Consider the following 10,482-nt stretch of genomic DNA (forward strand, 5'->3'; position numbering starts at 1 on the left):
AGATCAATGTGACTTACTCCCAGACAGATGGTACTAGATGAGTGTTCCTCACTTCTTAAAGGCAGCACATCAAGAATATTTAAATTAACTACTGTATAGCCAGCCTTGTATAATTGTATTGTATTGTGTTGTGTTGTATTGTAGTCTGTCTGCCTGTCTATACACTCATACACGAACACACACGCATGTATTGTACTGCATATTCCTTCACGTGCGCCGCCAATCAGCTCAGTTTTCCTTGACTTCCTGATAAGAGGACTTTAGAACGCGGTGTCTCCACACGGCTGCGCGTGGAACCCCGAAGAAACGACGCCATTGGCCGAAAGGAAAGGATTACTGTTCATCAAGAGTCAGATCCTCGGCCAGTGGCTGTTCTGGAGGCGTGGCTGGTGGTGGTGAGAGATTCCGCTTTTGATTGGCTAGCAGTTCGCAGTGGCCCTAGAGCGCCTGCAAAGGTGAGTGTCCCGTGAAGTCGTGGCTGAAATCTTTAGGAGGGTCTGAGCAAAGTAAGATAATTTACATGGCATCTAACCGACTTGAGAAACTGGAAGGCTCGGGCCCTTTGGGACAGGCGCTTTGCATTGGTGACTGTGGATGGTGTGTTGCAGCCTGAATGGACTGCGGAGAGAACTATCAGCTGTTTCTTGGTTCTTTTGTTGCAGCCTTATTAAGCACATTGAGAGGGGGAGGGGATCCTATTTAAGTACTATAGTTAAATTCTAGTCGGGTTTTCAGTTCCCAGAAGAAGAAATAAGCGAGTTCTGATTTTTTTATGATTATGTGCTACCAAGTTGTTGTCAACACTTAGCAGATACAAAGATAAATCTTCTCAATCATGATTTATCTCTAACTTTGGGTTTTAGATCTCTCAACCCCCCCCCCCAAGTCCTGTTGTTCTGCCTCATATTTGGTGGAGGGAATGAAGAAGGGATATTCCTGGGAGGAATGAACGAAGAACAGGGGGAGTATATGCCAAGTGTATCTATTCCCAACTGGATCACTCAAAGTGTGAAGGTTATTCCAGCTGTCCACTAAAACAAGCAGGTGTTTACTGTATGTTGGGCAGCAGCAATATAGGAAGATGCTGGAAACAGATTATCACTTTAGTGATAATGGCAAAGGCAGCAATTTATACTGCACAGGAAAAGGCAGAGTTAAACCATTCCTGTATTTTTACCAAAAAAACTCATGGATAGAATATATAAAACAATTGACAATGTAATGCCAGGTAGCATATAAGCGTTGCTTGAGCAAGGTCTGCAAGATTGTCTGGGACACTACACATCCTCTTCACAACCTGTTTTCCTTGCTACCTTCTGGGAGGAGGCTCCATGGTATCCGAAGCAGAACATCCAGATTCAGTCACAGTTTTGTTCCATACAGTATTAACCTTGTGAACTCTAAAGCTTCCTCCTTCCATTATGTATTCAAGCTGGACAGTGATTAATATTTATATGTTACTTATGTGTAAGGGTGTAGGTCTATACATATGTTGTTTATAGTACATTTAAATGTGTGTTATGTATGTGTACGCTTTGAGAGCAGGCAACTAAATTTCATTTTTAATGTGTGCCATTGTACCCACAGTAAAAAAAAATGACAATCTGGGTGCTCAGAAGACATAATCTTTGGTCCTGATGACCAACCCAGATTGGATCCTGCAACATTTTCCTGGGACATGTTTATTTACCTTCATTCGTCTGTTAACATGCATTAGCAAAAATATGGAAAACTTCAGAAAATCTGAAATGGAGCAATTATGGGAACTGAAGTCCAAATTATGAGATATTTACATGAGAATCAGTGTGATGGAGTAGTTCAGGTGCTGAACTAGGAGTGAGGAGAACCAGTTCTAATCTTCCTTTAAGCACAGAAACTGCCCAGTGACTTTGGGCAAATTATTCTCTCTCTCAGCACTAGACTGGGAAATTTAAAAAAATTATTTACCAATCCATACTGGACCAGTGAGGCTGCTTATGATCTATAACTGTCAGGTGAGGAACTTTTAATCCTATTCTAGGTTGATTTGAGCTAATAAGGTAGTCTTCAACTTACTGAGCCCAAAATTTATGTTGCCAAGTGAGAAATTTTTAAGTGAGTTTTGTCCCATTTTATGACTTTTCTTGCCACGTTTGTTAAGTGAATCACTGCAGTTGTTCAATTAGTAACACAGTTGTTAAGTGAATCTGGTTTTCCCATTGACTTTGCTTGTCAGAAGCTTGCAAAAGATAGTCATATGATCCCGGGACAGTGCAACTGTCACAAATATGAGTCAGTTGTCAAACATCTGAATGTAAATTATGTGACCATCAGGATGCTGCAATGTGTGAAAATGGTCATTTTTTCAATGCCGTTGTAACTTCAAACAAGTCACTAAGCGAATTGTGGTAAGTCAAGGACAACCTGTAATCACTGTGAAGCTGGCAAGAATTATTTTGGAGTTCAGCAGCCTAAAAATATTTTTTATTAGATGTATTGTCCCATTTCATTTCAAGGCAGCTCTGGGAGGCTTACAGCATTAAAAGCATTAAAAATATAAAAGATAAACATTTCTAAAATGATAGAAATGGAATCACAATCGGGCCCTTACGGAAGGTCAGGATGGTGGGAGCTGATCTCACCTCAGGAAGTAAGATGTTCCAAAAGGCAGGAGCCACAGCAGAGAAGGCCCTCTCTTCGACTCTGCCAATTGAAATTCCTTGACTGATAGGGACCACAAGAGGCCTCTTCTGTCAGCGCAGGTTGGATGGGCCAGTCCTATTGGGGTGAGATGGTTCCTCAAATAAATGATTCCTCAAGGCCCATGCCATACAGGGCTTTAAAGGTAGTAACCAACATCTTGAGTTGCTAGTGAATATATGGTGAATGAATAAATAAATATAATACTCAATATAATTCTTACAATAACATGTAAATATCAGAGTTCAGTTGATTTTGTACCACTACATTTGGATCTAACCCATTTTGTACACAACTCTTTACATATACAGTACGTATAGTCTTTGTTGAAGTTATCAAAATAAATTGTAGTGCTTTAAAACAAGAAAAATATATTTAAAAGGAAACTTTCAGGATCTTCTAATATTTTAATCTGGTCTCAGCTTGGAAATGTCCCTGGCACGGCTTGGAAAAGTGGTTCCCAAATCAAGCATCTTGTTCCTGTGTGACATGCAAGAGAAATTCCGCCCCAACATCAGCTACTTCCCTCAGATTGTGTCTGTGGCAGCTCGGATGCTGAAGGTAAACACTGGAGGGTAAGGACAAAGAAGTTTGACATGATCTAGAGACAGGAGAGAAAGAGATATGAAAGGATAGGGAAAGAAATTACTTATTTCACTAAATTCAAGATTCTAAATAATGGGTTCCAGAATTCATATAGGTGTCACAAGGAGGCCAGGCTTTAGTTGTTAGGGATGTTACCCAGCAGGTTCCTCCAAGACTGAATCTAGTCCATAATCCTGAAGTAGGTATTGCCCAAATTTTAGTGACTGTCTTGAGGGCTGTTTAGCAAGAATGTTTAGCATTTGCTGTCAGTGTTAGCAAAACCAGGCATCACAACATATTGTTTTTGCCAAGTGTCAGGGGTGTGATCAGGTGCCTAGGCAATTGGTTCTTTGGGATCCAGAAGACAATGAACAATCCAACAAATATAGAGATTTTAAGCTCTGTTATTAACTCAAGCAAACAGATGTAAAAGCATAACATAAAACACATATATACCAAGCAAGATAATACCCAAATTTCTTATAAGCTGCCAGGAGCTCCTTAATAATGACAGCAGAGATGTCCCAATGGGGGCCAATTTCCATGGTACCTGGTGCTAGGCTTCAGGCTGAAGTTCCCAGCAAACAACAAACACTCCCTCCCCCTCAGATTTTTATCAATGCCTGGTAACATGACTTCATGGCCCTGCTATGGTCAGGAGATTGCAAGAGGGCCTGCTGATCTTGACTGATGGCACATGACTCTGGGATGGGAATGAAAAGCCTGAGACTTTCACTGTGAGTAAAGCTATGTGAAAATCTAGGAAACAGGAATAAAAAACAAGAGGCTAGCTCAGAATGAGCTCTAAATTTCTAGACTTTTCTTAATGTGAAAGAGAAATCAAAATATGTCACCAAACTCCTCAAAATAACAGTGGTCTTCTGCATTGCCACTACACAAATTAGATTAGAGCAGTGGTTCTCAACCTGTGGGTCGGGACCCCATTTGGGGTTGAACGACCATTTCACGGGGGTCGCCAAACAACGCAGTCCGCCATTTTTCCCCCCTTTTCCTTAGCTGTGCTACTCCCTTTTATTCTATTGGCTTTTGAAAGCCAATAGAATAGACTCTCTTGAATAGAGTCTAATTCTATTGGCTTTCAAAAGCCAATAGGAATTGTCCAGGCTGTCTCTGCCCTGCTGAGCCCGCCAAAAGTCCCATTCTGCAAACGGTGCTGCACCAGTTGAGTAGTCCTCGACTTATTACCGATTGAGTAGTCCTTGACTTACGACCAGTTGGGGGTCGCGGCATTAAAAAGGTTGAGAACCACCGTATTAGAGGGCCTTCATAAAACATGGGCCGTTAAGGCAAAGCTAAGGTGTCTTATGCAATTTCTTAGATGGACACCAGGGGTCAGCATAAAATCAGCATCTGAAAAGCTCACCTCTCTATCCAATTTGGGAGTCCAGCTTGTTTTCACCCTACCCATCCCCAAGGCCTTGTTCTGTCTCCCGCCAGGTTGCTGAAGCTCTTGAAATCCGCACTGTGGTCACCGAGCAATACCCCAAAGGTTTGGGTCCAACAGTACCGGAGCTGGGAGCTGAAAAATTGCCCAAATACACCAAAACGTGCTTCAGCATGCTTATCCCAGAGGTGGAAAAAGAGATGGAATCTGTTCCCAACTTGAAATCCGTACTTCTCTGTGGGATCGAGACACAGGCTTGCATCATGGTATGAGATCAGGAAACTGGCTTTTGGGGGTAAGGCAGAAGAACTGATACCAGGGTAGACAGGCTACCTATGCAGCTTTTATCAGTGTACCAACCGAAGAGGGTATTTGTAGCTCATAGTTGAACTGTGAGGTTCTTGATGCTCTCTGAGCTTGGTTTCATCAATGTTCAGCAGAAAGGCAGTAAACTCAGCTCCCCTCCTATTTGTGCTGCATATGTATATACGGTGGTTAAGGTCTTGAAGTAAAACATGGGAGGTTCAGGTTTAAACCACCTTCAGCTTTCAAGGGTTTGAACTAGTTTCACTAGGTCATTATTCTTTACAAGGTCCTGGGAATCTGCAGGAACTTGCTCCTCTTGTCAAAAATAAGAGATAAAGGATCATGCTTCAAACTCTGCCCCAGGACATGGCTTTAATCATTGTTCCCCACCTCCTGTGGACCCGGCTGCAAAGGGCTATTGTACAGTTAAAAGGAAGAGAGATTCCTATCTAAATCACATTGTATTCCTGGAGGAAAAAGTGGGTTAGAAGCTTAACTGACCAATAAATAGAAGATTTATAGAGACCAGGATAGTGACAGATTTTATTTTTCTGGGCTCCAAGATCACCTCAGATGGGGACTGCAGCCAAGAAATTAAAAGACACTTGCTCCTGGGGAGGAAAGCTATGGCAAATCTAGACAGCATACAAAAAAGCAGAGACATCACCCTGCCAACAAAAGTGTGTATAGTCCAGGCCATGGTTTTCCCAGTTGCAATGTATGGCTGTGAAAGTTGGACCATAAGAAAGGCTGAGCGCCAAAGAATTGAGGCCTTTGAACTATGGTGCTGGAGAAGACTCCTGCGAGTCCCTTGGACTGCAAGGCATTCAAACCAGTCAGTCCTAGAGGAGATCAACCCCCACTGCTCTTTAGAAGGCCAGATCCTGAAATTGAAACTCAAATACTTTGGCCACCTAATGAGAAGGAAGGACTCACTGGAGAAGGGCCTAATGCTGGGAAAGATTGAGGGCAATAGAAGAAGGGGACGACAGAGAATGAGATGGCTGGATGGAGTCACTGAAGCAGTAGGTGTGAACTTAAATGGACTCCAGAAGATGGTAGAGAACAGGAAGGTCTGGAGGAACGTTGTCCATGGGGACGCGATGGGTCAGACACGACTTCGCAATTAACAACAACAACAGAGACCAGGAATATCACCCTTGTTCAAATAAGCCAGTAGCTTTTTTTATAGAACATGCTAAATCAAGTTTACTGAATTAATTATTGCTGCTGGATTCACCAAAGGAGTAAACTGCAACCCATGCTTATAAGCTATCCTATCTGGGTTCATACAATGTATAGGTTGTTGTCAACTTACAACCATTCATTTAATGACCATTCAAAGTTACAACAGTGCTGAAAAAAGTGACTTGCAACTGGTCCTTGCAGTTTTACCTATTGCGCTCTCCTTGCAGTAACGTGATCAAAATTTGGGTGCTTGGAGTCAGCATGTATTTATGACAGTTCTGATGTCCTAGGGTCATGTGATCACCATTTTTGAACTTCCCAGCCAGCTTCTGACAAAGTCAAGGGGGGAGCCGGATTCACTTAATAACTGCAGTGATTTGCTTAACAGCCATGGCAAAACATTGTGAAATTGAGCATACCTCATTTAATGACTTCTTCAGCAGCGAAAGTGCCAGTCCCAATTGTGGTCCTAAGTCAAGGACTACCTGTAGATAAACCAACAGAAGAGAAAATACATAGCTCAGGAATGCACTATTAGGTTCTTGGTGTTCTTTGAGCTTGGTTGTTTTTTTTCATAGGTTTTTGTTCACTTAAAAACAAACCATATTTTGATCTCATGAGTATACTCAGCCATGTAATATGACTTCTTTGGTTTTGACGCATGTGGCTAGATTCACCCAACATGCTAATTTATTCAGCACACCATGGCTAAGTAAACTATGCTTGCATGTGTTGTTTGAAACCAGCATTTAAGTGCCAGAGTAAAATTGGGAAGGTATCCATTTCTTCCTATCTTTGAATCTTTAATTGATGTAGCTGGCCTGGCAAATAGTTTCAAATTCTGAGGAGCCTGGGAGGAGGTAAAACAAAGCACTTCTTTTTTTTCTCAAGCTAAAAAAGGGGGGCCCAAATAATGTACAGGTAGTCCTCGACTTACAACCATTAGTTCAGCAACCATTCGTAGTTACAACAGTATTGAAAACAGTGATTTATAGCTGGTCCTTGCATCCTTCCCAGATGGCTTCTGATAAGCAAAGTCAATGGGGAAAACCAGATTTGCTTAACAACTATGTGATTCACTTAATAACTGCAGTAATTCACTTAAAAGCATGACAAAAATAAAATAGGTTCAACTCAGTTAACAACTGTCTTGCTTAGCAATGGAAATTCTGGTCTGAATTGTAGTTATTAAGTCTACCTAGTATAGAATTTAGAACTAGGCATGAAGCTAATTTGCTCCTATGAATTAAAGGAGAAGCAGCACTTTATATGCAGGTAGCCAGCTTACCACCAGTGGGTGTATTCATGGTGGGAATGAGGACCCAGCATAGGCATCTCCACAACACATGTTGGTACTAAACATCTCCACATTTCTTCACCCAGAGGACCTGCTGGGAGATGGTTGAAGAACTGAAAGAGTTGCAAAACCCTGGGAGTGGCAAAGTTCTGAAGAGTGCCACCACAGGAATGATTGCTCTCTCATAGAAACTGAAGGCGTTTTCTTTTGATTTTTCTTTTTTCTTTTTTGGGGGGATCCAGAGTACTGCCTTGGATGTCATGGAGCGAGGTCTGGACGTTCACATCGTGGTGGATGCTTGCTCTTCCCGCAGGTGATCAGTGGGACAGATGGGGAGAAGAGTCCAACATCACCCCTTCTATTTTCTTCATATCTTTTATTGGGTACTTTTCTTTCTGTCTCCCTTTCTTAGCCAGATGGACAGGATCATAGCTCTTTCCAGACTGCGTCAGAGCGGGGCCTTCCTTACCACTAGCGAGGGACTTATCCTGCAGCTTGTCCGGGATGCAGCTCACCCGCGTTTCCGAGAGGTAATTCTCTAAATTTCTTTGCACATATCCAAGTTGCCAGCTTCATTCACCTGCTTCATTTGGCCAGTGCCGCTCTATAAATGACCCCTGGTGAAGCAGTGGGATTTAATCAGCTCAGTGTGAAACAGTCCCACTGATGTCAGAAACAACCACCTTTGGTGGTATCCCAGCCACCTTTATAGAAGTAAGCATGTTTCTTTTTTGATAAGACAATAAAACTACAAAACCCATAGTTTCTTGATCGGGATCAGCAATATCATGAGCTGATAATGGGAGGAGAACATATCCTTCTCGTACGTTACTCTATTGTGTCTTATCTCCTCATTTGGTCACGGGCATAAAGGAGGAGAATGTTGTAACTTGTTACCAGAATTCCTAGAGAAGCCCTGCTATAGGGCCACTCTAGGCTCTCATCTCTATTTAGCTGTAAGGCAATATGGTTGACCAAATGAGGCCACCTGATCAAAGCAAATCTGAATCTGAACAAACCAGTTCTATGTCTCTGCCCAAGGAAATGTGGTCTGGCAGAATTAAACCAACCTTTGCCTGGGAGCACATTTTTGGAGAAAATAAGAACTATACTCATCTTTCAATAGACGATTAGGCCACTGGATAGCACTAGGACTGAAACTATCAGACTTATTTTAAATTAATAGTATATCCCTTCAGCCACAATGAACATTAAAGTTTTGGTGAGAACCTCTGGCCAGACCTCTGAGGAAATCCATGTTTGTGAATCTTATGAATTTCTGCTGCCTTTAAAGAAAGCAGGTCGGATAGTTTCTGGATGATTCTCCAGCTGTTGTCTCCTCCTCTTTCTTTTTCAGATTCAGAAATTGATTATGGATCCTGCCCCTGACAGTGGCCTTCTGCCCCTCATAAAAGTGCCAAATCCCCTTTTCAGTTAGCTTAGCTGCTCCAAGGATGATAATCTTCTTTTAAAGCACCTTCAGCCATTTCATCTGATGTCCTTCTGAATGGGAAGAAGCAAAATCAAGATTCTTCAAGTTGACTTTAAAGAGGAAGATGACGAATTATAAACCTAGCTGAAAAGCTGCATCAGACCCGTGATCTTTCTATAGTTATTCTATAGTTATGGTTGAAAGACGATACTGGTAACATTTTGACCTGGTCTTTTTCTATTAAGAAACATCAGTTCTGCCTCCTCAGCTCATAATGTGACTCTGTGTGTACAAATATATATTTAATTTGCACATTTTACTGTGACAGTTCTCTTGTGAGGGTGTATAAATAATATCTGGAATTGTTTACACTTTATGGAGATTCTCAGTCATCCAGGTCATGGTTGTCCCAAAGATGCTTTTTCAAAAGGGAACTGGACTTGGTTTTTCTTCGAAGATGTTTCGCTTCTCATCCAAGAAGCTTCAGTTTTGGCTGCCGAACAATCTTGATGAGAAGCGAAATGTCTTCAAGGAAAAACCAAGTCCAGTTTCCTTTTGAAAAAGCACCTTTGGGTTTTACATTTTAGTGCAGATTTAGGAAACAAGTGGGAAAGTAAGCAGATGATGGGTTCATACGTAATGCTTGTTGCTTTTTTGAATAAACTACAGTTTTGACGCGGTTTTAGTTAACTGCATTTAACTGAGTTCACATAAAATGTAATCTAAACGTGATTCAAGTCTGATGTGAGTCCAGTTTACTTCTATTGACAGAAAGATAAGTAGCTGTGCACAGGAAAGGAGGAATTTGTACAGGTAATCATACAATTTGAAAAAGTCCTCCCTTTTCCTACTTACATAACTTTTAGTTCTGCTCACAATCATGAGCATGTGGGTTAAGAACAGATCCTCACAATTCCATGTTGGCCATTTTTCATGCTGTGTACAACACAGTGAAATGTGTATTTTGAGGCCCTAACAATTGCCAAATGTTCAATAAGCTCCAGCTGTATTTTTAAAAAAAAGCTTACTAGCTTCACATGGAGAAATTAATAAGTTATGAAGTTTCTCTTCATTTCCTGAGAAATTTCAATTGCTAATTTCTGAATATCAAAAGCATAGCACTAGATGGCTGCTTTTAATTGTGTAACAAAATGATTGTTTCACTGGCCAGGTCACATTTTAAGACTCTAAAACAGGGGTGTCAAACTGCTGGCCCACGGGCTAGATGTGTCATGCCGAAATCATGCCCACCCCAGCTTCGGCAATGGGGAAAAAGTCGTGACATGTTGCGACATGTCACGTCACCTGATGAATTCGACACTCCTGCTCTAAAACAACATTTCTCAACCTTAGCAACTTTTAAGATGTATGGACTCCAACTCTCAGAAGCCAGCAGGCTGGGGAATTCTGGGTATTGAAATTCACTTATCTTAAAGTTGCTAAGGTTGAGAAACCCTGCTCTAAAGTCACATTTGTTTTACATAGAATCTGTCCAAGCCAAGCATCACCATGGGAAAATACATTATTTTGACAGGAAAGGTTTTCAAGAAATCTTGTGTCCATCATTCCATGATGAGCCGGAGAGAAAAG

At 41.5% G+C, this 10,482-nt stretch overlaps 1 protein-coding gene across 4 annotated transcripts; it reads left to right on the forward strand.

The window, feature by feature from the left end:
- The first annotated feature begins 302 nt into the window (after window positions 1-302).
- ISOC2 (isochorismatase domain containing 2) lies at window positions 303-9,624 on the forward strand. Of its 4 annotated transcripts, none has more exons than XM_039334988.1 (6): window positions 303-455; window positions 3,102-3,240; window positions 4,723-4,935; window positions 7,703-7,773; window positions 7,873-7,990; window positions 8,818-9,624. In XM_039334988.1, exons 2-6 carry the CDS (start codon window positions 3,109-3,111, stop codon window positions 8,896-8,898), a joined length of 615 nt encoding a protein of 204 aa, XP_039190922.1. In that variant the 5' UTR covers window positions 303-455; window positions 3,102-3,108; the 3' UTR covers window positions 8,899-9,624. The 4 variants fall into 4 exon arrangements, with proteins under 4 accessions (XP_039190922.1, XP_039190926.1, XP_039190923.1 ...); XM_039334989.1 differs by lacking the exon at window positions 303-455 and adding an exon at window positions 458-506; XM_039334990.1 differs by lacking the exon at window positions 303-455 and adding an exon at window positions 461-511.
- The last annotated feature ends 858 nt before the right edge of the window (window positions 9,625-10,482 follow it).

The sequence above is a fragment of the Crotalus tigris genome, unplaced genomic scaffold (genome assembly GCF_016545835.1).
Source record: "Crotalus tigris isolate CLP2741 ecotype Arizona unplaced genomic scaffold, ASM1654583v1 scf7180000017639.5415321, whole genome shotgun sequence".
Lineage (NCBI taxonomy): Eukaryota > Metazoa > Chordata > Lepidosauria > Squamata > Viperidae > Crotalus > Crotalus tigris.

What these genes read in the sequence shown, in the direction of transcription:
- ISOC2 (XM_039334988.1), top strand. Translation starts at nt 3,109, where the DNA reads ATGTCCCTGGCACGGCTTGGAAAAGTGGTTCCCAAATCAAGCATCTTG. An exon ending in TGGCAGCTCGGATGCTGAAG is followed by an intron (nt 3,241 to 4,722) that starts GTAAACACTGGA and finishes GTCTCCCGCCAG; the next exon opens with GTTGCTGAAGCTCTTGAAAT. An exon ending in AGACACAGGCTTGCATCATG is followed by an intron (nt 4,936 to 7,702) that starts GTATGAGATCAG and finishes GGGGGGATCCAG; the next exon opens with AGTACTGCCTTGGATGTCAT.